The sequence below is a fragment of the Meriones unguiculatus genome, chromosome 1 (genome assembly GCF_030254825.1).
Source record: "Meriones unguiculatus strain TT.TT164.6M chromosome 1, Bangor_MerUng_6.1, whole genome shotgun sequence".
NCBI lineage: Eukaryota > Metazoa > Chordata > Mammalia > Rodentia > Muridae > Meriones > Meriones unguiculatus.
In genome coordinates, this window is record NC_083349.1 from 159,883,364 (window position 1) to 159,909,085 (window position 25,722).

A 25,722-nucleotide genomic window follows, 5' to 3' on the forward strand; every position below is an offset into this window, starting at 1 on the left:
CCACAGAGCCACGCCCCCAGCTCCCCCCTGGGGTGTTCTAGGCAAGCATTCTCAGGGAAGGAGTCAGGCCCCTTGGTTACACCGTTGCATTTGCTGTTACAAGTTCCTTGATCTAATTAATACCCACTACTCTTATGCCCTCTCTAGGGCAGCTGAGACATCACAGTTCTCAGATCTTGTCTAAGGACACTCCACCACCTCATTTTGTTTTGCCACTTTTGTGTCTTAGGTGGAGGCTTCCCTCTCAGCCCACTGACACTACCAAGGTTTTGGGGGTTGGAGGAAGCAAACAAATGTTTTTTTTCCCTGCAATGTACAGAACTGTAGACAGTGGGCCTGCTGAGCACTGGTAGGGTGGCTGTGTGTTTGGGGAAGGGGTGGGGACAGAAGGGAGTCTCTTTTGGTGCCCAGTCCTGTGTGCAACTTCCTGCCACTGAGGAAACAGTACAAACCAACACTCGCTTCTCCTTTCTCTACTGTGGTCTCGGGCTGGCAGGGAGCCCCATATCCTTGTGGCCTCAGCCAGCTTTCCCCAGCCCTACATGGGAGGAGAGATGCCCTGGACCATTCTGCTGTTTGCATCTGGTGAGTCTGAAGCCTGCCCCCGGGGAAGCACCCAGCTGCCCCTACTCCCTGTCTACCATGCCTCCCCGTGGGGCAGAAAGCACAGTCGGGCTGCCCCATCCAGTTTAGATGACTGCCAGCCTTCATCTGAGTCTCTCATGCCCTGCGAGGCAAGTTCTGTAGAAACATCGGCCCGTCACTGTCCGAGACTCAGCCCCTTGGCCTCTAGGCCTGTGGCACTCAGAGTACGGGACTTGGGGAACGGTGCTGCAGGAGAGGTCTGTGCACAAGCTCTCTAGAGTGTCATCTGCAGGCACCTTGCTCAGGACCTAGGCAGGAACATACTCCGGGGTGGCCCGCCTGCCTGGCATGGATGTGGCTCTGTGTGTGTGTGTTTCTTTGTTTAACAAGGGACTGGTGAGTTGGCTCAGCAGGTAAAGGCACTTGCTACCAAGCCTGATGACCTGAGCTTCATCCCTGGCATTCACATGGAGGAAGGAGAGAACCACCTCCTCAAAGTTGTCCTCTGATTTACACACACATACACAAAATGAATAATTTTAATTAAAAAAAAAAAAAAGACAAAACAAGGAGCCAGAGAGCAGGCTCAGCAGTTAAGAGCACTGGCTACTTTTTCAAAGAACCTGGGTTCAATTCCCAGTACCCACATAGCAGAACACAGCTTTCTGTAACTCAGATCCAAAGGGATTCAAAACGGTTTTTTGTTGTTGTTTTGTTTCTGTTTGTTTGTTGTCTTCTGCAGGGACTAGAAAGTGCCCAGACATACATGCAGGGAAATCACCCATACACATAAAACACATTTCAGAAAGGCAAACTGGATTGCCTCTGACCTTTTGGTCAGGAAGTTGTGACAGACAACAGACTGGTCCAATCAGAAGCTGCTTCCTACAAGAAGACCCACTGCACCCCACCCCACTCTATACAGCATCGTGGAGTAAGACAAATTCCTCTGCCCTCCTCTCTCACTCGTCTCTGCTCGCCTCCTGGATTTTCTTTTTCTTTTGTGGTTTTGTGGATGAAGCCAGGGCCTCACACATGCTTAGCAGAAGCTTTACCACTGAGCCACACTCCCAGCCCCTCATTGGAGGGCTCTACTACTGAGACACCCTCCCCCAGCTCATCTGTGTGTGCCCCATCCACCTTCTGGGCCTCTTCCCACAGCATTTCCTCAGGCTGGAAGGTTCTTCCTCAATCTTCACAGCAGCCCCTCTCCACAGGCAGGGCTCAGCTTTTATGTCACCTTTTCTGGGAAGTCCTCTGAGGTCACTGCAGTTCACAATAGCCTTTTCCATTACCCTGCACTTCTCTTGCACTTTCCTAAGGCCAGCACTTCTGTTCATTTCCTTTCTCCCCTCATTTTATTTTCTGGGTATGGGTGATTTGCCTCATGTATGTCTAGGCACTGTGTGCATGCCTAGGGCCTGTGGAGGCCAGAAGAGGGCATCAAATCCCTTTGGACCTGAGATGCTCTGACTGAGTTGTGAGCTGGCGTATAGGTGCTGGGAATCACATCCAGGTCCTCTGGAAGAGCAGCCAGTGCTCTGAAGCACTGAGTCACCTCTCCAGCCCAGCCTCCGTTCATTTCTATGCAGTAATATTGCCTCGTCCCTAGCAAGCACAGCGAAGTCTGCTGCGCGACATTGCTGGCCGAGCATCACTGTGCTGTTGCATAATAAGCTCCGCCATGAGATGATTTCAACAATGACACATGTGCCAGGTACCCAGACTCCTACACGGCGGTGCGTGCTGGTGGTCGCCAGTGTCCTAAAACAAACATCAAGGCTCAGGGCCTGGAGGTGTAGCTCCGCAGAGGTCAGAATGGTTTGATCCCCAGCAAACACACATGTGCACACGTGGGCACAGGCAGGCACGCACTCAAACGCTATGGAGTAAGTGATCTGACCCCAAGAACGCACAGCCATCTCCAGCTGTCCTTCATTACAGGCTCCTTGGCCATCCCTGCCCCGTCCATCTTCCTGGTGCCCCCCTACCCAAGCAGCCAAGAGGACCCCATCTACATCTCCTGTACAGCCCCGGAGGACTTCCTCGGGGCCAACTTCACGCTGTTCCGAGGGGAAGAGGTGGTCCAGCTTCTGCAGGCCCCCTCGCACCGGCCTGGCGTGACCTTCAATGTGACTGGTGGTGGCAGTGGCGATGGGGGCAAGGCTCCTGGGGGGAACTTCCATTGTCAGTACAGTGTGATTGGTGAGCACAGCCAGCCCCAGCTCTCAGGCCTCAGCCAGCCCGTGCAAGTCTCCTTCCCAGGTAAGACCGGCCGGGGGAATCCTGGTCCTGCTGCCCCCGCCCCCCCTGGCATGCTCTGCAGCAAGCCCAAGTCTACAGATGAGTAGACTGATCTGAGGGACAGAAGCAGCCGCCTGATAAACCCAGGACTTACGGGGGTGGGGACTGGTGTGCCAAGCTCCTGGGGCTGCACTTGCCTTTGTGTTTCCTGGGCGAGCCCAGGGGCCACAGAAGATCCAGGTGGATCTTGGGAGGAGGAGACAGAAGGACTAGAAGTGCAAGGTCATGCCTGAGGGTAGGCAGAGGCCTTCTGGATCTAGTGAGAGAACCTAGTACATACTATGTCTGTAGGTCGGCAGACAGCAGCCTCTGCGTCGCCACCGCCTGCCCAGCTGTCGACAGCTCCCTTTCTCATCAGGGCCTTTCGGGTTTTCAGCCCACAGAGGTGAATGACAGGACCTTGTGAGAATACCACAGTCATTGTTCGCCTCTCAGCTCGGATCAGGACCCTGCCCCAGGTCCCCAGAGGCCTCCCCCCCTCCCCAATCCTGGATGGGGAATCGAAATCCTTTGCAGACAAGAACTCATAAAATGCCCGTTCTTTCCTTTTTGAAAAAATTTTAAGAGAGACTTATGTGGCCCAGGCTGACCCCCAGCTCCCTGTGGGGCTGCCGTCGACCTCGAGCTTCATTTCCTCCTGCTCTGGGAGGACATGCCCCATGCTGCCGGAGGACTCCCATCCAAAGGGAGGACTTCTTCCCATGTCTTTTTTTTTTTAAGATTTATTTATTATGTATACAATGCTCTATCAGCATGTACCCCTGCAGGCCAGCAGAGGGCGCCAGACCTCATTATAGACGGTTGTGAGCCACCATGCGGTTGCTGGGAATTGAACTCAGGACCTTTGGAAAAGAAGCCAGTGTTCTTAACCTTTGAGCCATCTAGGCAGCCTTCAGGGCCCACTGGATGGCCAATGTGATGTCATTGGCTTTTTTTTTCCAAGATAGTTCCTTTGTGTAGCCTTGGCTGTCCTAGAACTCGATTTGTAGACCAGGCTGGCCTTGAACTCAGAGACCTGCCTGCCTCTGGCTCCTGAGTGCTGGGATTAAGGGTGTGTGCTGCTGGCTGTCACTGACTCTTCAGTACCTACACTGGAGCCACAAGATAACTACTGGTTAATGGGGTTTAAACAACAACAACAAAATCATTCAGTATGGCTCAGCACCTGGATACAAGGCTGAGGCAGGAGGATTCTGACAATCTGAGGCCAGCCTGGGCTACATAGGGAGTGTGAGGCTAGCATGACCTACCTAATGCCTACCTAACAAGCCAGCCATGATGAGCTGTTTAGAGCAAGACTTGGTTTCAAAAACACAACCTGGAGGGTCTGGAGAGATGGCTGAGCAGTTAGGAGCGCGGACTCTTTCAGAGGTCCTGGCTTCAGGCCGCCCACAACCACCTGGAACTCCAATCCCAGGGGAATCATCGCCCTCTTCTGGCTGTCACAAGCACTGCATGCAAGACATTCACAGACATGCGAACAGACATTCACGCGGGCAAGACACCCATACATATAAACTAAGGAAGTTATCAATTAATTACCAAACAAACAAACAAAACCATGGTGTGAGGCTTGGTGGTACACCCCTTTAATCCCCGAGCTCAGGGAGGCTGAGGCAGGCGGATCACTGAGTTTGAGGTCAGCCTCATCTACAAAGAGTCCAGGACAGTGAAGGACACACAGAGAAACCCTGTCTTGAAAAACTACACACAAAAAAGTTTTCTTTCTTTCTTTCTTTTTTTTTTTTTTGAGACAGGGTCTCATATTGTAGCCTAGGCTTACCTCAGACTCAGTGTAATCCTCCTGCCTCAGACTCCTAAGGGCCATGATTACACAGAGCTTTTTTTTTTTATGTTTTCATGGAGGCTGGAGAGATAGCTCAGCATTTCAGAGCACTGCTATTCTTCCAAAGGACCTAAATTTGGTTCCAAGCACCAACATCAGGCAGTTTACAATGGCCTATAACCCTCCTCCCCAGTGTGAGGGAAATGGACAACCTCTTCTAGGCTTAGCAGGCCCTGGAATGCACTGTTTAAGCCTCCCCTCAGCCCCTATGCATATCAATAATAGTACAAATAATGTTTTCACTAGCATGTATTAACTATACACAACAATGGGTTCTAGTCTGATATTGTCACAATATATGTATTTTGCTCATATGTACCCTGACATCCTCTCTTGTGCCCTCCCACTCCCACTTATTCATCTTTCCAACTAGTCCCTCTTCCCCTTCTACTTCCATGTCTTTCTTTCTTTAGGCAATGTCTTGCTTTGCAGCCTTGGCATTAGACTCATAGAAATTCTCCTGCCTCAGCTTCCTATATGTTGGGATTATGACTGTAATATTTTAGTACTATATCCAACTTCAATCTTTTTTAGTATATACTAAAGGACATATATGTCTCTCTGTGTAGCCTTGGCTGTCGGGACTCTCTTTGTAGATCAGGCTGGCCTTGAACTCACAGCAATCTGTCTGCCTCTGCCTCCCTGAGTACTGGGATTGAAGGCATGCACAACCATGCCTGGATATATATATATATATAATTTATTATATATATAATATATGCATATATATAATTTGTCAGCCCATCAAGATGGGTAAGGGTACTTGCCATTAGGCCTAATGACCTGAGTCCATCTCTGGGACCCATAATGAAAGAAGAGAACCAATGCCCACAAGTTACCCTCTGACTTCCATGCACATACTATGGTGCTTGTGTGTGTGTGTGTAAGAGAGAGACACTAAATAAATGTAATAATTTTAAATGACTATTCTTTTTTTATGGTGCTAGGCATGGAACCTAGAATCTGCTTTACATTAGTCAAGTTTTCTTAAGCTGTAGCTCCTTCCTCGCTTGGTGTGTGTGTGTGTAGGTCATTCTGGTATTGTAAGCTGGCTTCGAATTCTCTAGCTCATGATAGCCTTGAACTCACATTCATCCTCAACTTTCCAAATGCTTGGTAATCCAGTCTTGGGATGGGCTACCTCCCCAGAAGGAAGACCTCTCTTACTGGTCCAGTAGAAGTCCTCATTGGTTGCTAACTGCCCATGAGGCAGACTTGTTAAAGTCCCAGGCCCACCTCCACCGAGATGCTTGGCTGAGGTGTCTCCTGGGTGAGGGAGGGCCTCCAGGAAGGCCCCCCAGGGGTCCTTTCCACGCCCTCACAGCTCCTTCACCTGCCCCATTCTCTCCCTTCTTCCTCTAGTCCCCACCTGGATCTTGGCGCTCTCCCTGAGCCTGGCTGGAGCTGTCATCCTCCTCGCAGGGCTGGTGGCTGTCGTTGTGGTGGTCAGGAAAGGTAATGGGCATGGAGCAGCCACGGGCAGCTGGCAGCTCTGAACCGCTCTCACTCTTCCTCTTGCAATTTTTGAGGCAGGGTCTCACTCTGTAGCCCTGGCCGCCCTGATCCCACTGTGTGCTTCAGGCTGGTCTAGAAATGACAGGGATCTGCTGTCTGTTTCTACTCTTAGAGTGCCAGCAAGCCCAGCGCCTTCCCTCTTGCTTTCTTCCCCACGCTCTTTTCCACTCTCCCCATCCTGTTGTTGAGGCTGTTGAACTCCTTGATTTTTCTTTATTTGTGGTTTCTGTGTGAGGCGAGAACTTGAAACCTTCTGCCTCAGCCTTCCAAGTGCTACATCTATATGGAAAACACCACGACTGCTTTATTTAAATTTTTTCCTTTTTTATTTTACGTGTATGGGTGTTTTTGCATGTTTGCATATATACACACCACATGCACGCAGGGCCTGGAATTGGTGTTACAGATGGTTGTGAGCTGCCACGTATGTGCGTGCGGGAGGAGGGATGGGTGTGAGGTGTGGGGGTGTCTGCAGCCATCAGGACCACTAGAGTAATGCTTTTCGGGAGGCAAGAAGACAGTTCATGACTAAGTAGCTGGTGCTGGTTAAGCTCTGGAGTCTGACCCTGAGGAGCTGGCTTTATGTATACTAAGCACAACATGCCAGGCAAGGTGGCGCTCAGGAGGTAATCCCAGCACTCAAGAGGTAGAGGCAGGTGGATCTCTGTGAGTTCTAGGCCAGCCTGATCTACAAAGAGAGTCCAGAACAGCCAAGGCTACACAGAGAAGCCCTGTCTTGAAAAATAAAAACAAACAAAAACAAACCACAACACAATTTGGTGAAATTTTCCTGGTGATAATTACCTCAGTCCCATGCACACAATACATCTTACAGCATGACATCAAAACTCTTTGTAAAGTACATGTGACATCTTCCATTAAGATGGATTCTACAGATTGACCACATGTGACACCTTCCAAAAGGAGAGGTTCTATGGACTGAAGGAGAAAAGCAAGCTCATGCACGATAAGGATCTTGCAGTAGGCCCGGTGTGGGCTGCCCCAGCCTCCTGGGCTGATGGCAGATTATGCTTGCTCCTTGATGATAAGAATCTTGCAGTAGACCCGGTGTGGCATGCCCCTGCTTTCTGGTTATGCATGCTTCCTTGGAAGGAGCAACCTGTGTGTTTGACTCTGCAGTTTCCCTTGTGCTCTTCTGTGAGCACAAGGACCTGTGTGCCTCCTACACTTGGGCGCTGGGTATTGACTGAACCTGGGGCCTCTGGAAACAGCCAGTACTCTTTTTATTTATTTATCATGTATACAGAGTTCTGCCTGCATGTACACCTGAAGCAGAATAGGACACCAGATCTCATTATAGATGGTTGTGAGCCACCATGTGGTTGCTGGGAATTGAACTCAGACCTTCGGAAGAGCAGTCAGTCCTCTTAACCTCTGAGCCATCTCCCCAGCCCCAGCCAGTACTCTTAACTGGGAGCCATCTCTCTACCTCGCCACGACTGATTTTGTCATCCATGTCTTCAGGGGCACAGAGACAGTCAGTTTGGGGAATTCTTCCCCCTGAACTGGGCAGCGGGTGGGTGGGTATGGGACCCGCAGAAGTGGGGTGATGGGTGGAGGGAGGGGAGACTAACATATGGGATCCCTGGGTACTCAAGGGGGACTAGCCTGTTTTGAGACCACCTCCTGAGGCATCAAGATCTACAGAGGTTCATCTCTTGGGTAAAAGGCACATGGTGCATGCCTGTCACCCCAGCACTCACTAGATGACGTCAGAGGACCAAGAGTTCAATGTCAGCCTCACTGCGTAGCAAGTTCCAGTGAGATGCTGTCTAAGAAACAGAAGTCTATCCATTCCCACTTTTGTTAGACCATCCTTTATCTGTTTCCAAATTTTCATTCGCTAAACCAGTGCTTCTAAACCTTCCTAATGCTGCAACCCGACCCTTTAAGACAGTTTATGCTGTGGTAATCCCCAGCCATAAAACTATCTCACCATTACTTCAGAAATAGAATTTTGTCACTGTTATGAATTATAACGTAACTAGTTTTGGAGACAGAGGTTGAGAACCACTGCTCTAAACTCTACCTCAGACAGTGGCTCTCCACTCACGCCAGCCTTACTCCCAGCAGCAATGGAAACTCCTTTCAAAAATTTACTTATTACGGGGGAGGCTTTTCCGAGTTTGCGGGAGTCAGTTCTTTTTCCACCACGTGGGTCTCCAGGGTCCAGCTCAGGTTGCCAGGCTTGGCAGCAGGGTCTCTATCTAAAGAGCCATCTCACTGACTAACCTCTCTACCCCCAATTTTGACAGGTCTCATATAGCCCAGTCTGGCCTCAAACTTGCTATATAGCTGAGGATGGTCTTGAACTCATGATCCTCCCGCCTCCACCTCTCTAATCCTGGGACCACAGGCTTGTGTTGGAAGTTGCCTATCAGGAAACTCATAGTTTTTAAGAAAAACAATGTTACATGTTTACACATTTATGAAGATACTGTTTGGATTCAGCTTTACAGACACAGGATTTCACTGCGCAGTCTGGGCCGGTCTGGAAACGCAGTGCCCTTATAGATCGGGTTGGCCTGGAAGCGTAGATAATCCTCCCGCCTCTGTCTCGGTTTGCTCGGATGACAGCAGTCAGCACCACACTTGGTGTTGCAAGCTTTCGCTTGTATTTTTTAAGTGAACATACATTTCTCACAAGTCAAGCACGAACACAAGGCCCAGCGAGATCATTGCGTAGACGCAGACGCTTGCTACCAAGCATGACCGCTTAGGTTCATCCCTGGGACTCCTAAGGCAGGACAGCCGACTCCACAGCATTTCCACCAGCCTCTACATACGGCATGTGCACCCACACTAGAACATGCATACACAAAGTAAGTAAAAATTCCAAAAGACCCCAACACGTACGCAGTCATACACACCTGTAACTCCAGAACCCGAAAGGCGGACAATGGACTGCGGGTTACAGACCAACCAGGGCTGTGCACCACCTCAAGAAAACAGATGGTGCATATCCAGAATTCCAGCCTTTGGGGAATAGAAGTAGGAGGACTGGGAGTTCAAAGCCAGCCTTGGCTACATAGTGAGTTCAGGCTAGCCTGAGCTACACAGGTCTGTTTCAAAAAACTAAGAGAAGGTGGGTATGTTGGCACACGCCTTTAATCCTTGTACTCAGCAGGCAGATCTCTACCTACAGTCTAGTCTACAAAGTGAGTTCCAGAACAGCCAGGCCATGCTGTGAAACCCTGCCTAGAACAGACAGAACAGAACAGAAAAGAAAGAACTGAGAAAGATCTGTTTATAGCAGCTTTTGTACTTAGTGGAAGATCTACATGGATGAGGCAAGGCTGGTCCCACAGGAGTCAAGAGAGCTTTTGATTTCATGATTATCAACACTTTCCAGCTGCTATCGGATTCAGAAAAATCTAACTAATGCCTGTTCATCTTTCTTCCAGTTAAAGTCAGAAACTTACAGAAGCAGAGGTGAGACCTTCCCAGGGTGATCTTTTGAGCACTTTACTAGCTGGGCGAATGCTTCATTCCCCACAATGTCCCCTGGTGGGAGGGCTGATAAATGCATAATAAATAATTCATGTTTATTGAGCACTGCTGTGTACTAGGATTCTTTAAAACCTATGAGCATGGCTTCCACCCGGGAGACCTGATGATACCCATTTTCCAGATGTGAATACTGAGAGTATGCAATATTAGACTTTCTCTGGAAGTGTTCCCGGCTCCTCACAGCCGGAGTGGCTGCCCAGTGTGATGGCTCTGGAAAGGAGGGGTAATTACCCTCAGTGTGCAGAATTTGCTGTGGGAAGGGAGTGTGCAAGGCGGGGAGGCAAGCCATATCAGGTCTTACTGGGAGACACTCTAGAGCAAGTGTCCTGTTTCATGGGGCATCCTTTCTTCTGATCCCTTGGCAGGGAACGCGAATCCTGCTGGGCTCAGATCAACTTCACCAACACAGGTCCGTTTCGTCATCCATGCCCCTTGATGCTTTCCTGGGTGAAGTAACCTTTACAATTTTGTTCTGTCTGGAGCCTTTCTGTGGCCTCCTGTTGCTCTTGAGGTCCAAACACTGTCCCTGTTCTTTCTGGTGGGTTATTTGTTTTTGTCTCTATTTGTTTTCGCCTTCACCCTGGCTCTACCCACTGCCTGGAACACTCTCTCCAGCTTCAATGTGTATGTCACCCTCTCCAGGAAGCCCTCCCTGCTTCTCCAGCAGGCTCTATCTTTACTTCCACACCAGCCATGCTCTCAGCATTCGTGTGTATCTATTTACCTGTATATGATGTGTGTGCAGTGTAGGAGCTAGCATGCCATAGTGCATGTGTGGCCAGAGGACAACTTGCAGGTGTCAATTCTTTCCTTCTACCAAGTGGGTATTGGGGATTGACGTCAAGCTGACAATTTTGGCTGTTAAGTGCCTTTCCCTGCTGAGCCACCTCACTGGCCCCAGCCTGTTCTCTATGGGGAGACCTGTGCCCCTCCCTCTAAGTGTTCACATCTCACCCTGTAGAGAGATTGGCAAGGATCTGGAAGATCCTGGAAGAAGATGCTGGAACCCCAACTCCTTTTGCAGAGTTAATTCTGGGCATGGAGACTGTGGGCAAGGACCAGGTGGGTAGGACAGTGGAGCCACCCTGAGCTGAGTTTGGTCTCTCTCTGTTTCAGACATGTCCTTCGATAACTCTCTATTTGCCATCTCCACGGTGAGTAGCTCTTTTTGTCCAGTTTCCCGATGACCAATCCACTGAGAGGGGACAGGGAGCTGAGTCACTTGGAAGTCCTGAGGCCTGAGGACCAGAAATTGCCCAGAGTCATAGAACTAGGACTTGTCTATAAGCCTGGGGTTGACTATGAAAAACTAGGGGATCACAGGGCTCTATTTTCACTGGGATGGGTTCAGTCCTTGAGGATGGTGAGAGAAGGTTTGGGGTGACATGGTGGCCTCTTGGGGAGTCTCTGTGGAACCTTGTGACAGTCTGATAATGCTCTGGTCTCCTCCTTATTGTTAAGTCAATGTAGTGCTCACACTTATATAAGCCCAGGACTTGGGAGATGGCAGCAGAAGGGTTGGAGGACTAGCCTGGACTACATAGTGAGTTACAGGTCAACCTGGGCTAGTGAGTCCCTCCCCCCCCTTTTTTATTTGGTTTGTGTATGTGGTGGGGGGAATGCCACAGCAGACATGTGGAAGTCAGAGATCAACTTATGGATTTGGTTCTCTCCTTCCCTGTGAGCTCCAGGCATCAAACTGAGGTTATTACGTTTGGCAGCACGTGCCTGGAGCTGCTGAACCATCTCACCAGTCTGAGTCTCCATCTTAAAAAACAAAACAATAGGCCGTGCGTGGTGGCACACCTGTAATCCCAGCACTCAGGGAGGCAGAGGCAGAAGCAGGTGGATCTCTGTGAGTTCCAGGCCAGCAAAGCAAATCCAGCACAGCCAAGGCTACACAGAGAAAGCCTGTCTCAAAACAAACAAACAAAAACCAAAACAATGAGGAGGGCACTTCGGAGGCAGAGACAAGTGGATTCCTGAGTTTGAGGCCAGCCCTAGACTCTGGATGAGTTCTAGGACACCCACAGCTACACAGAGAAACCCTGTTTCAAAAAGCCAACAAAGCACAACACAGAAGCTGGAGGTACAGCTGAAGCAGGAGAGAGAGAGCCGAGTGTGTTTGAAGCACTGAGTTCCATGTTTGGCACCACACTCAAAAACAAAGGGAAGGGAGGAAGGGAGCTGGCGAGAGCGGTTTGTATGGTTACCTCTGTAGTACGTCAGCTCTTGAACAAATCCTGAACTGTCCAGATAAACCCCGCTGGGCATGGTGGCCAATGCATGTGATCTCAATGCTTGGGAGCCTGAGGCATGAGGACAGTTGCAGGTTTGTCTTGCCCGGGCCAGCCAGGACTGGCCAGCCCCTATGGCTTTTTCTTGCTGTGTTGTTTGGTTTGGATATTGTTATGTCCAGACAGGCTGGTTACAAACCCACTGTGCTGCTGAGGGTGCCCTGCATACATGATCATCTTGCAGCCGGCTCCCAGGTGCTGGGATTACAGGTGTGCACCCTCATATCTGGTTCATGTGGTGCTGGGGATGGGCCCCAGGCTTCCTGTATGCTCGGCAAATACTCTGCCAAGTGACATTTGCCACATGTTTCATTGCTTTTGTTGAGACAGGGTGTCAATATGTAGTCCTTCCTCCCACTACGCCAGGGTTATAGAAAACACTACACGCGCGCGCGCACACACACACACACACACACACACACACACACACACACACCTCTACACTGGGCTGGGAATGTATCAAAAGTATCAAGTCCTATTTCCTGCCTTTCTTGATTTGCCTATTCTTATATGAACAATACAATATTTCTCCTTTTGTGGCTGTCTCGTTCTACCTCATATAGTAGCCTTAGGTTCATCCCACGATGTTAACTTGTCTCTGAATTTTCTTCATTTTCAAGGCTGAATACTATTCCAGAGTAGGATATACTACATTTTGCTGAATCATGTCCACTGATGGACACTTGGAATGCTTTCACTTTTTGGCTTTCTGTGAACCTGCTGTGCAAGTATCTCAGTTCTTGCTTTTGGTTTCAGTTTTTTCCTTTTCCCTCCCCTCCTCTCTCCTCCCCACCCCTTTTCCTTTCCTCCTCCTCTTCTCTTTCCTTTCTCCTTTCTTCTTTCTCCAAATGGTCTCATTATGTATTCCTGGCTGGTCTGGAACTCTATGTCTAGTTCCAGGGAATCCCTAGCTGTACCCACAAGCTGCACTTAAACATATTTGGAAAAATTCTCACACTCAAACCATAATAATAAAATCTTTTGGGAAAAAAAAAAGAAAGCTTTGTTGTTGGCAGAAATGACTATGAAGTAGCTGCCAGGTGCCTTGTCACTGCCCCTCTCTCAGGGCCTGACATAGAACTATTAGAAAGCCCTATGGGGAGGAAGTCCACTCCTTTACTTTATTGGGTTTTCTTTTTTTATGTTCATTGGTGTTTTGCTTGCAAGTTTGTGTGAGGGTGTCAGAAGCCATAGAACTGGGGTTACAGACAATTATGAGCTGCTTTGTGGGTGCTGAGCATTGAACCCCAGTCCTCTGGAAGAGCAGCCAGTGCTCTCAACTGCTAAGCCATCTCTCCAGCCTCTATTTCATTGTGTTTGTTTGTTTGTTTGTTTTGAGACAAGATCTATGTAATTCTGGCTGCCCTGGAACTAAGAGATCCTCCCACCTCCATACTCCAAGTGCTGGATTAAAGGTGGATTAAAGGTGTGGCTCTTACACCTGGCTTCTTCTTCTTTTTTTTTTTTTTTTCCTCTTTTGGTTTTTCTTTATCTTTTTCAAAGATTTATTATTTATACACTATTCAGACTTACACAGTGTTCTGCCTGCATGTGTGCCTGCACACCAGCAGAGGGCACCAGATCTCATTATAGAAGGTTGTGAGCCACCATGTGGTTGCTTGAATTGAACTCAGGACCTTTGGAAGGGCAGCCGGTGCTCTTAACCTCTGAGCCATCTCCCCACCCTTGGTTTTTGCTTTTCAAGACGGGGTTTCTCAAGGTTGTAGAGACGGCTCAGTGGTTAAGAGCAGTGGCTGCTCTTCTAAAGATCTGAATTCAATTCCCAGCACCCACATGGTGGTTTACAACCATCTATAAAGGTAGTCCCATGGGAACCAGGGAACCATTATCATCTTCTGGTATGCAAATGTACATGCAGGCAAACCACCTGTATACATAAATAAATCTTCAAATTAAAAAAAAAAAAAAAAAAGACAGGTACTCACTGGGTAGCCCTGGCTGGCCTGGAATTCACTATGTAGATCAGACTGGCTTCTAATTCAGAGACCTACCTGCCTCTTCCTCCCAAGTGCTGAGGATAGAGGCATGCCCTGCTGTGCTCACTTTACAAAGATCCTGTGGTTAGACAAGGATTTCTCTGGGGACCAAAGCTCTGAGGAGACCGCATACTGTCTCAGCCAACTGGCTCCAGGTTTTGAAAGGTTTTAGGGGATCTCTGATAGGGGTGGGTACAAAGGTGAGCTGGCTTGTCAGGTACCATCCACTTCATGCCTCTCTTTTTCAAGCCCCACAGTGCCCCTAGGAGATGGATACGATCATTTGAAACTGAGGCATAGGAGGGTCATCACTCAAGTGACATCAGGTTGCTAGGAAGTGATGCAAGTGGGATTTGAACCCTGGCCTCTGGTCCTCCTTCCTCTGAAGAGAGGAGGCAGCAGGACAGAGCCCCTGAAGGTTGGAATATGGGTAGCTGGAGGGAAGAGGTGAGAAGATACTTGAGAACTTGGAGCAGGGGGAACTCCCAGATCCTTCCACCCCAAATCACTGTTCCTATTTGTTTTTGTTTTCTTCCACAGACAAAGAAAATGACTCAGGAAGACTTGGTGGCAACCTTGGATGCACATCCTTGCAACTCAGGACCTCGAAAGAGGCCCACCTCTGCATCCTCCTCTCCGGAGCCCCTGGAGTTCAGCACTTTCCGGGCCTGCCAGTGAGGCTGAGGAGTGAGGACCTCTTTATCCAGTTCTCCCCCTCCCGCTGCCCATGGCTGCAGAAGCTGGACATCTGTCCAGAGACCTGGCAGGAGGGGGAGGTCAAGCCAGGGCTTTCGTAGGGATGAACTGGCCAGAGGAAGGGGACCTCTGGTGTTGTGACCTTCCTCACAGAAGACAGGAAGACCAGTCACCTCTGTAGACTCCCAGAATGGTCAGCTCACCAGGGAAGTGATACCGATACCACTGCATCCAGACACCAGCTGGACATAAGAGGTCTACCTTCTGTACTGCCTTTCCTGTGCTTCCAGCTGCACCCCACTTCCAGACTGGGTGTTTTCTTGGGGGGGGTATGTTTTTAGCTGTTGTTTCTAGACAGGGTCTCACTATGTAGTGCTGGCTGTCCTGGAACTCACTATGTAGACAAGGCTGGCTTTAAACTCATAGGGATCCACTTGCCTCTCCCTCCAGAGTGCTGGGATTAAAGGCTTGTGTCACCATTGCCTTGCAGGGCATATGTTTTTTAGTGACAGAGTTTTACTTTATAGCTCAGACTGGCTTTGAAATCACATCCTCCTGTTTCTGCCTGAGACTGTGGGCTTGCACCATTAGATGGGTGGGTGGGTGTCAATTTGGAACAGGGCTGGGTGTGTTTTGAGTCCTGCGGATGTCACAGCTCCTGTTAAACCTGGGACTGCATGGCTAGGGAGTGGGGTGGGAGATGAACTGGCCTCCTTGAAGGTACTACACCACTGAACTTCAGCCAGTGTGATGAATGAAAAATGTTTGGAGGTGCAGGAAGGGATTGATGCACTATGGAGACCAGAAATGTGGGAACAGAAGGGCCTTAAAGGAGTAAATTAGAGGCCCAAGAGAGGATAAATAGAGGCCTCAGAGGGTCCAGCAAAAGAGAAGAGCGGGTGGCATTGCTGAACACAGCGGCTAGCCACTACTGGGAGGTTCGAGAGTCAACTGTAGAAAAGGAGAGGTCCTGGCGGAGAAGCTGAAGAATTCCCCCAGAAACTCGGCGTTTAGTGGAGCTGCCAGAGTGCGGAGGGCGGCTTACAGTGGCTTTATGCTAGCGTGGGGCGGGACCACACCTAGGGGCGTGCCTGCAAGCCTGTCCACGCCTGCCCACCACAGGGCCTTTCCCTCGCAGTGGGAGGAGAGCAAGGCGGACCTTACCTGGAAACGTGGGGGGCGGAACCCTAGCGTGGGGCGTGAGCGAATTACCTGGGTTTGCAAGCAGTCCTCCTCCTCCCCCAGGCCCGGGAGGGCCGTCTGCAGGGCTCTGGCCAGAAGGGGCCCGACCCTCTGAGGGCGGGTCCACGAAGCCGACTCAGAGCGCCTGCATTTTGCCACTAACCGGCCCCTCTGGGGCGGAGCCAGCCCGCCTCCGGGGGTGTTCAGTGGCCGAGCGCCCCACCCCGACGAACGCCTCATCCCAGCAGGGCGTTCGCAGCCGGGCGGCCTAGGGGCGGAGCCAGCCCTCGAGGGGGCGACTCTTCCGAGTCCCCGAGTCACCCCTACTGTGGCACAAAGCATGGTGGCCTCGTGGCGCCGGCCTGGGGGCGGGGCCTGGCCCCCGGAGGCGTGTTCGAGCGACCGCGCGCGACCCCCTGACGCACACGGTGGTGTAGGGCGCTGTTGTTCCAGAGACCCCGGCCCGGGGGCGGGGCGGGGGTGGGGACGCCTGATCCGCCCGGGGGCGTGCCCGAGCGGCTAGGCGCCGCCCCCCGACGCACGCCCTGCCCAGCGCCCAGCGCCTGCTGCGCCGGGGCACAAAGCGCGGCTGTTCGCGCAGCGCGGCCTCGGGGCGGAGCTTAGCACCCTTGGGGGCGTGCCGTAGCGCCAGGCGCCGCCCCCGGACGTCGGCTCCCTCTCCCGGCGTGCCAGGGCGGCCGTAGCCACCTCACAAAGCAGCGACCGTTCCCGCGGGGTGGGGCCGGCCCCACCCCCGTTGTGCTCGCGCTCGCCGGGCTCCGTCAGGCGCCAGCAGGGGGCGCTGCGCCACCGAGCCGGCCGGTGGCGGCGGCGGCGAGGCGGCGCGTGGCCGGCAGGCGGCGCGCTGCCAGCCTCGGCCTCGGCCTCGGCCTGCGCGGCGGCGGCGGCGGCGGCGGCGGCCTGGGCCCGGGTGCGGCGGTGGCGGCGGTGGCGGTGGCGGCAGCGGGGCCTGGAGCCGGACCTAAGATGGCAGCGGCGGCAGCGGCGGCGGTGGGGCCGGGTGCGGGGAGCGCGGGGGTGGCGGGCCCGGGCGGCGCGGGGCCCTGCGCGACAGTGTCGGTGTTCCCCGGCGCCCGCCTCCTCACTATCGGCGACGCGAACGGCGAGATCCAGCGGCACGCGGAGCAGCAGGCGCTGCGCCTGGAGGTGCGCGCCGGGCCGGACGCGGCGGGCATCGCCCTCTACAGCCGTGAGTGCTCGGGGACACCCCGGGGACGGCGGCCCACGAGGCCGGCAGCGCGGGCGCCCTGGGCGGGGGGGTGTGCGGCGGGGGGATGACTCGGGCCGAGCTTGTGCACGAGGCTCCGGCTGCCGGCGGGCGAGATCGCAGGGAAGGGTGTGCACGGGAGCGGGGGAGCCCGAAGAGGGGCGCGGGAAACTGAGTCGCGGGCCTGAGATTTGCGGCCTGGGGGGAGGGGGGGCGCGTGGCAGGAAGTGGGGTCCCGAGGATTCTGGGGGGAATGCGGAGGGGACTGGGGGAGGGAGCGATCGGGGAGGCTCTTGAGCGGGTGTGGTTTTAGGATCTCATCTTAGGGGGCATCCTACACACACACACACACACACACACACACACGGACACGGACATTTGGAAAGTGGCTTTCAGTGTGGAGCACCGGGAAGACTGGGTGCCGCCCTTGTGGAGGAGGACTTGGGATTCGGGATCCCCCACCCACCCAGCTCGATGGGTAAACTTTAGAACTGGGGACAGAGATCGGGAGAGATAGAGATTTCCCACCCCCATCCCCCATGGAAACGTGGAAGAGGGGAGGGCCGGCTTGCTGATGGCCGGCCGGCTTTAGAAGTCCAGAGGTAACACGCCACCTCCCTCGACACGCGCCTCCTGCCTTTTCTGAGGACTTAAGAAGCTGGTGACATTATCAGAAACTGCTTCAAAAGCTGACGTTTCAGTGGGGGAAATAAGGGGGAATGCCTCCCCTCCGAGCTCTTGGAGTTCCACCTTTTATTCTTTCTCTTGTTACTCTTTCTTCTGGCGGATTCCTCAGTGGCATTTTGCTATTCTGTTTCATTGGTCTTTGTCTCCCAGGGTTTCGTTCACTGTTGCTCTTAAGGGGCCACCAAGGAAGACTGGATTGGTTTTGGCCTGTGGGATTTTTTCCCCCCCGCTCCTTGGTAAGGGGGTGTTGGGAAGGGACATGTGTGTAGCCGTCTGTTCAGATGGCTTCTCCTCTCTTTGCCTTGACTTTGAAAACATTGGAGTGTGTCTGGTGCCTAAGTGTGGGCTATCTTTGGGGGCTTGCGCAGAGCTGGGGTCTACTTGACCACAGGAGGAAAGGGGGAATTTCACAGATTGGGAGTACAGGACTGGTTAAGAAAGAAGCTCTTCAGGACCCCAGACCCCTAAGCAAGCCACTTTGGCAAGCCAGGGTACCAGGGCTTACCCTGAAAATGCTTCTGGGAAGCCGGGTGTGGTGGTGTAAGCCTGTGGGACCAACACTCTGTAGGCTGAAGCAGGAGAATTCAGAGTTTGAGTACAGCTTGGGCAACATGGGCAAATGCTGTCTCAATCACTAAGGCAAAGTTCTGGATGGCTTGGGTAGCTTACATGAACTTGACAAAAGCACTGTTCTTTATAGACTTCACTTACAAAATTGTTAGTTCCCACAGAATTCCTAACACCAAGCTTCCTCTGTTAGTTCATTTTATTATAGAAGAGTCTTAACAGTTTGTGTTCTTGTTTTGCTGTAATTACCTAAGTGGGCTGGGCGCCCAGCATGGGTGAGGATGTGGGTTCTGTTCCCAACAGTGATATAAAAATAAATAAGATATTCATGGGTTGGGGATATAGGTATAACATACTTATATGTTATGTATTTAGAACATATACCGAGCAAGTTTGAGGCTTCAGATTAGATCCCCAGTAACATCAGAAGCCAAAAACCAATCCTGAATCACCAGGTGTGGTGGTACAGACCCGTATCACAGCGTTTGGGAGACTGAAGCAGGAGAAGGTTGCTGTTTTTGTCCTTTGGATATGTTTTTGTGACAGGGTAGTCCTGGCTATCCTGGAGCTAGTTATGTAGACCAGGCTGGCCTCACAGATATCTTTCTTCCTATACCTCCCCGGTGCTGGGATTAAAGGTATAATCTTCCTTGCCTGGGTGGAGGAGCTCAATTTAAGAGCAGCATGGCTACGAAGTGAGCTCGTCCTCAGAAAAGAGAGTGGTTATATACACCTCTAATCCCAGGGTGTGTGAGGTCGACAAAAGAGGAGCAGAGCTTCAAGCCAGCCTGTGCCAACTGAGAGTCTCTGATTCTCTCCTTCCCCCAAATCATGACAGTGTTGAAAGTTATACAGAATTACATATACATATGTATATATGCATGTTTATACACTATTTATAAATGAAATGGTGAAAGTTCATGTTTCTTAAAATTCTTAGTCCCAGATATATTCTCAGAGCCAAAAAGAATTTTCACCTCCAGGCCAGTGGTTCTCAACCTTCCTTTAATACAGTTGTGGTGACCCCAACCATAAAATTAATTGGTACTTCATGAGGGTGATTGTGTTACTGTTACAAATTGTAGCAGCAGTGGTGGTGCTGGGAGCACCACCACTTGGGAGGCACAGGCAGGTAGATCTCTGAGTGTAAGGCCAGCCTGGTCTACAGAGTGAGTTCCAGGACAGCCAGGGTACACAGAGAAACCATGTCTTGAACCCCGTACCTCCCCCCTCCAAAAAAAAAAACAAAAAACAAAACCAAAAACAAATTGTAATGTAAAATATTTGATATACAGGATATCTATTATGTGACCCCCAAAGGGGTCTTGACTCACAGTTTGAGAACTACTGCTCTAGGCTAAAGTGACATTGGGGTGAAGATTCTCCCATTTTTTACTACATTTCTTTCTTTCCTTTATTTATTTTATTTTATTTTTTCTGTTTCTCTGTGTAGCCTCTGCCTCCTGAGTGCTGGGATTACAGGCATGAGTCACCATGCCTGGTTTATTACGTTTATCTATGTTTGTGTATGTGTACGTGTGTGTACGTGTAGGGGGCAGGGTTTGAGCAACAGTGAGCATGTGGAGAGTAGAGGACAGATTGTGGGAGTTGGTTCTCTCTTTCCACTGTAGGGGTTCTGGGGATCAAATTCAGCTCCTCAGACTTGTTGGCAAGTGCCCTTGCCCACTGGGCCATTTTTGAGGCAATCTTATGTTTTCCAAGCTGACCTTCAACTTGCTATATAGCCTAAAGTGGCCTTAAACACCATTCTGCTTCTGCTTCCCTCCTGCTGGGATGATGGGCTTGTACCACCTTGCCTGACTTTTGGGTGTGGTTAAGCATGGGTTCTGATGGCAGGCCAAGCTGGGTGTGTTGATTTCCAAGGGTCTCTGTAACAAATGACCACAAGTTTGGTGGCTTAGAGTAGTTGGGATATATTCTCTCTCATTTCCTGGCCACAACTCTGAAGTCAGGATGTCTCCAAGGCTACTTTTCCTCTGATCATCTCCTGAGGGAAAATGGCTTCCCCTTTTGTATGACTCCAGGTACTGTTTGGCTTTATATAATCAACTGCAAACACCCTTCACTTCTTTGGCTTGTCATTTGCCTCCATGCCCTTGTTTTCTATTTTGGTTTTTGTTTTGTTTTGAGGTGGTATCATGTAAAGCCTTCTTGGGGCTTCAATGCTTTGTCCAGAAGACACTGTCTTCTGTTGTCATGAGGCTGCATGCTTCCAGACACCTGTGTTTTCAGACACCAGGGTATGAGTTTGCACATGGGCTGTAAGGATTTGTCAGAATACCTGAAAGAATCTTCTAGTGCCTCAAATGTCTAGAGATCTCTGTGGGTCCTGTAAGGGCCCTGAACTGAACTCAGGAGTCTGACAGGTGCTGGTCAGCCACATAACCTTTAGGTGGCCTTTTGACCTATCTGTGCCCGTTTCCTTACCTGCAGCAACACTTCTCAGCCCGTAATCAGGATCCCTCTGGTGGGCTGTGTGGAGGAGTGATTTGTAGCAAGTGTTTGTGACACAGTGCATTTCTATGAATACAATGTATTTAGATTATAGCCACACCCAACAACATTTTTACAGATGTTATTTTTATTTTATATTATTGTTACTAATATTTTGAGACAAAGTTTTTGGCTGTTTCATATGGCCTGAGATTTACAGTGTAGCTAGTGACTGTGAGTTCCTAATCCTCTTGCCTTCATCTCCCCAGGGCCAGGGCTGCAGATGTGGAGCACCATGCCGGCTTATGCAGGGCCGAGGATAGAACCCGTGGCTTTGTGTATTGTAGGCAGACATTTCACTCACTGAGCCTTCGTCCCAGCCGCAACATCAGAGTAGCATAGGAAAGAGCTGATTTTCTGGGGTGCCCCCTTCATTTTTTTACACCATGATGAGAGAGTTCCATCGCCTGCAGAGGCACCTTCCATTGAGAAATGTGGCAACCAGCTGCAGAAGGCATCATTCTGGTCCCCCTGCAGGGTGGTTGTCCTGTCCGGACTCTCCTGGCCATATGAAATCAGTCTGGCTGTTATTCATGAGATTAGCCACATGGCAGGCAGCTACCAAAACCAGGCCACTCTCCCAGGCAGGGGTTTTTCCTGGCCTTGAGGAAGTGTTGGCATAGCCTCTACAGGACTGCTGCCACGCCTGGAAGGAGGCTCTTCTCAGAAAAGCCCAGGCTGAGCTGGCTAAGAGGAGAGCAGGGTTTACCTGCAGTTGCTTGGCCTGGCATCCTCCCATGTAGAGATGCCCAGGTCGTTTTCTGTCTTGATCAGCAATTCTTCGGAAGAAATGCCTTGCCTAGACCCTGTCTGATAGGAGAGGGCTGATGTCATTTCGGTGAGGGACATGCAGTGTGGAAAGGCTGAAGAAACCCGTGTTGAGGTTGGGCTGTCACTTAGTTGGCAGAGTGTCTACCTAACATGCATAAAACAATCTGGCATAACCCCTGTATCAACCAGGCGTGCTGCTGCACACCTGTAATCCCAGCACTGAGAAGACTGAGGCGGGGAAACTGGGGTTCAAGGCCAGCCTGGGCTACATAGTGAGTTCAAGGTCAGACTTGTGTTACAACTAGACTATACAGTCATAGGACCAGGGGCCATTGTGACTTCCCTCTGCCATCTCCTGAGCATTTGTTATGAGGCCAGGCATTACTCTGCTCTATTGTCAAGATAGGATGAATTTTCTGGTTAGTAATGCCAGAAAGAACATCTTCTGTCACCTGTACATTGCTTATGTCTGTTGTCATTCATTTTGTACTTGCCTTATAACAGGCTCTGCATGCGCTCCTGTTGCCCAACTCAAGTGCTTGAGCTTGGGGTCAGTCAGGGAGAGAACAGTGTAAACCTGGCCTGTTAGCAAAATGAAGCCTATGGCCTGTCTTTATACAGTCAGAGCTGGAAGCATTTATAGTTTGTAGGGGTTGGAAAAAAAAATGATCACTAGTCCACAAGGAATAGTCAGCCAAAGACCATCTTGTCATATAAAACCTGTAGTATTGGCTAGTGGTGGTGGTGCTCACCTTTAATAATAGCACTCAGGAGGCAGAGGCAAGTGGATCTCTGTAAGTTGGAGGCCAGCCTGATCTATGAAAGGAGACCCAGAGAAACCCTGTCTCAAAAAAAAAAACAAAAACAAAAAACAAAAAAACAACCAAACAAAAAAACAAATAAAAGACAGTGTTGCTCAATGGCCTGGTGCTTCCATGAACCACCACACTGAGTTTTTCTACCTGCCCTCTGGGGGCTAACCTCAGGACCTTATGTTTATATGGCAAGCACTTTATCAGCTAAGGCATGTTCTTAGCCTGCAGTTGGCCTGGAGCTTGTCAAGTAGGTTGAGCTGGCTGGTCAGTGAACTCCAGAAATACTCCTGTCGGGGACGTCACAGCACTGGGATTGCTGGGATTCTTCACCACAGCCAGCTTGTTGTTTTGTTTTCCGAGACAGGGTTTTTCTGTGTACCCGGCTTTCCTGGAACAGCTGTGTAGACCAGGCTCAGATCTGCTGCTTCTGCCTCCCAAGAGCTGGGATTAAAGGTGTGTGCCACCACACCCAGCTTACCATTTCCCCTGTCCCCCAGATGTTTTACAGGTGCTGGAGAGTTGGCTTAGCCGTGAAGAGCTCTTGTTGTTCTTGTAGGTTCTAGTCCCATATCCCAGATCTCATATAGTGATTCACAAACATCCATAACTCCAGTTCTTTTTCTGACCTCCACAGGAGCAAGGCACATACAGACATACATGTACATACATAGTGCACATACATACATGCAGGCAAAACATTCATGTCCATAAATAATGTAAAAAGGATTTTTTTATGGAGAAAAGTTTATTTTTTATTATAAACTTGAATAAATAAAAGTTTATTTATTCAAGTTTATTACTAACCAGCAGATGGACTCTTGCAGTGACAGTGGAGCAAATTAAGGCTGGATGGAAGGAGAGAGCTGACCCCCACAGCTGTCTTCTGATCTCTGCACAGGAACACTGGCACATGGTGGTGTCCCCCTATACATAAATGTAGAATTTTTGTTTAGATTTATTTTGCACTCTTTGAGCAGTTCATCTGAATACATATGTATGAGCTCTGCATCAGCGCCTGATGCTGACGGATGTCGGAAGAGGGTGTTAGATCCCTGGGAACCGTGGTTCTAGGAGGCTGTGAGTCATCGGGTGTTGTGAATTGAAGCCAGGTCCTCTTCAAGAGCAGCCAGTGCTCTCCATCCAGGCCATGGCTTGGCCCCCCTCCCCAATCTTACTCATTTGTTTGTTACTGAGAGGATTTCACATCAAAGTCTGACTTGTATTTCTCAACAGCTGTTCTGAATGTCAGCCCAGACCACAGCTTTGAGTCGGCTGAGGTGTGTTGCCTTCCTCCTCTTTACAACCACCCCCAACCTCGCCTGGTTGCTCTGCTTTGGTACCTCCCATAGAGCAGCTTTTTGAACTCCAGTGTCCTCTCCTATGTGTGCATAATGTTTTCTCATTAAGTCCAGCCTTTCCACTTGGGCCGTTAAGTTTGGGCTGTCTGCCAATAGCTGTGGTCTCAGGTTCCTGCCCTCCAGCCCTTGCCCTCTTTACCCCTACCTGGGCCATATGCAGACCCAAAGCCCCACAGCCAGTGGTTCTCAACCTTCCTAGTGCTGTGGCCCTTTAATACAATTCCTTATGTTGTGGTGACCCCAACCATAAAATTATTTATTGGCAATTTCATAACTAATTTGCTACTGTTATGAATTGCAGTATAAATATCTGATATGTGACCCAAAGGGGTCATGACCCACAAGTTGAGAACCACTGTTCTCAGCTGTTCTTTGGACATGACAGTCTAATTTAGTTTTCCTGTCATTGGACAGTGTGCTGTGACCTAAACTGTATGTTCACAGAATTCTTCAGCTGCCGTGTGGGGCTCTTTATAGTCTCTACACAGCCAACTCGCATGGTCAGTTACACATTTCTCCACATAGATCCACGCAAGCTTGCTTGAGTATGTCATGGAGGCAGCTGTACCTCAGCCATACTCATGGCCTCAAAACCTGGTGAGATCATGAATAGCAAGCACTGAGCCATGGGCTTCCACATGGGTGCCTAGACCGGGGGAGCAGACACAGAATAATGCCAGCTTTCCTGTTTTCATCGGGAAAAGACTTAGCAAGGCATCAGCTTGGTTTAACAGATGTGATACCTCAGGAGATCCTCTGTGGCAGCTGTAGTTCTGCCCAGGGCATCCGCTGTACACCGGGGTCTGCTGGAGAAGCTGGGAACAAGACTCTTAGGAAATGGGCTGAGAGGAAGGGCATGCCCAGCTGTGCTGTGTGGTGAGTTGAGCTTGGGACGAGCTTCAGACAGCTCAGGACCCTGAACCTGAGTTCACAAAGCCCCTCATGGCTTTGTTTGTATTTATCACAGTGCTGCCGGTGGCATTCAAGGTCTTGTACATACAGGTGCAGGCAAGTGCTAGACTGCTGAGCTGTACTCCCAGCTGCGAGCTTCCAAGACTGAACCCATTTTGCTGAGGTGTGAGGCCCGAAGTCAGTGGCCGTGACGTCAGATTTCACCTGCCCTCCCACCTGTAGAGATGGGGACAGCTGCACCTCTCAGAGTTGGCGTGGAGGCGTTCTGAAAATTTGGCTTGGTCACATTGTGTCATGGCTGTAGCTGCCCTTGCTGCTCCTGTGAGCTCCTGCCTGGTTAGACTCTCCAGGACTCTGAGAATTCATGAATGAGAAAGAACTGACCAGGCTTGAGTTGGGTCTCATGCATGAGGAAAGGGAGAAACTTTGAAATGAAAGAGAGGTCAGCAGCCCCAGAGCCTACCATGGAGTCTGAGTGAGCAGGCGAGGCCTTCTAAAGGGCAGGGTGATGATGGCATCCTTAGAGGTGCAGTCATATTGGTGTAGTTGGTTCCATTTGTTGCCCCAAGGAGGACATGTGCCTGAGATTGCCCCTGCTTTCCACTAGTGAAAGTCACTGCTCTGGGCATCTTGGGGATATGAAGACATCTGAGGTAATGCCCAGGTTCCATACTTGATAAATCAGTTATCACTTAACTTGTATGTCCCAGCCTGGGTGGGGCTGGAACTGAGGGGTCAGGTTCCTCTCTGGCATGCTGGAGGTCCTGGCTTCTGTCCCCAGCTCTGCAACAAACAAGCAAATTTACTTTGCTTGTTCCTCAGAGGTTGGACAAGAGGTCGAAGATTGCACAGGAATCCCTTTCTTTGTTTCTTTCTTTTTTAAAGATTTATTTATTTATCATTATACAGTATTCCGC

At 50.5% G+C, this 25,722-nt stretch overlaps 2 protein-coding genes across 6 annotated transcripts in view; both read left to right on the forward strand.

The window, feature by feature from the left end:
• Window positions 1-418: 418 nt before the first annotated feature.
• Window positions 419-15,267, forward strand: C1H19orf38 (chromosome 1 C19orf38 homolog). 4 transcript variants are annotated; one of them, XM_060370534.1, is made up of 7 exons: window positions 419-585; window positions 2,530-2,850; window positions 6,098-6,190; window positions 9,676-9,703; window positions 10,147-10,190; window positions 10,743-10,843; window positions 14,616-15,267. In XM_060370534.1, the coding sequence occupies exons 1-7, from the start codon at window positions 543-545 to the stop codon at window positions 14,751-14,753; spliced, it is 768 nt and encodes a 255-aa protein (XP_060226517.1). In that variant the 5' UTR covers window positions 419-542; the 3' UTR covers window positions 14,754-15,267. The 4 variants fall into 4 exon arrangements, with proteins under 4 accessions (XP_060226517.1, XP_060226527.1, XP_021499503.1 ...); XM_021643828.2 differs by lacking the exon at window positions 10,743-10,843 and adding an exon at window positions 10,898-10,935 and having other exon boundaries at window positions 420-585; XM_060370544.1 differs by lacking the exon at window positions 6,098-6,190.
• Window positions 15,268-16,834: 1,567 nt separating this feature from the next.
• Window positions 16,835-25,722, forward strand: part of Carm1 (coactivator associated arginine methyltransferase 1) — a 44,812-nt gene continuing 35,924 nt past the window's right edge. For both annotated transcript variants that reach the window (XM_021643748.2, XM_021643749.2), the window contains exon 1: window positions 16,835-17,163. In XM_021643748.2, the coding sequence (XP_021499423.1) occupies window positions 16,941-17,163 (223 nt within the window). In that variant the 5' untranslated portion in view covers window positions 16,835-16,940. The remainder of the gene's footprint in view (window positions 17,164-25,722) is intronic.

Excerpts from the sequence above, each read along its gene's own strand:
- C1H19orf38 (XM_060370534.1), top strand. The coding sequence starts at position 543 with ATGGGAGGAGAGATGCCCTGGACCATTCTGCTGTTTGCATCTG. Across the intron at positions 2,851-6,097 it reads CGTGCAAGTCTCCTTCCCAG|TCCCCACCTGGATCTTGGCG; the intron begins GTAAGACCGGCC and ends TTCTTCCTCTAG. Across the intron at positions 9,704-10,146 it reads AGAAACTTACAGAAGCAGAG|GGAACGCGAATCCTGCTGGG; the intron begins GTGAGACCTTCC and ends ATCCCTTGGCAG.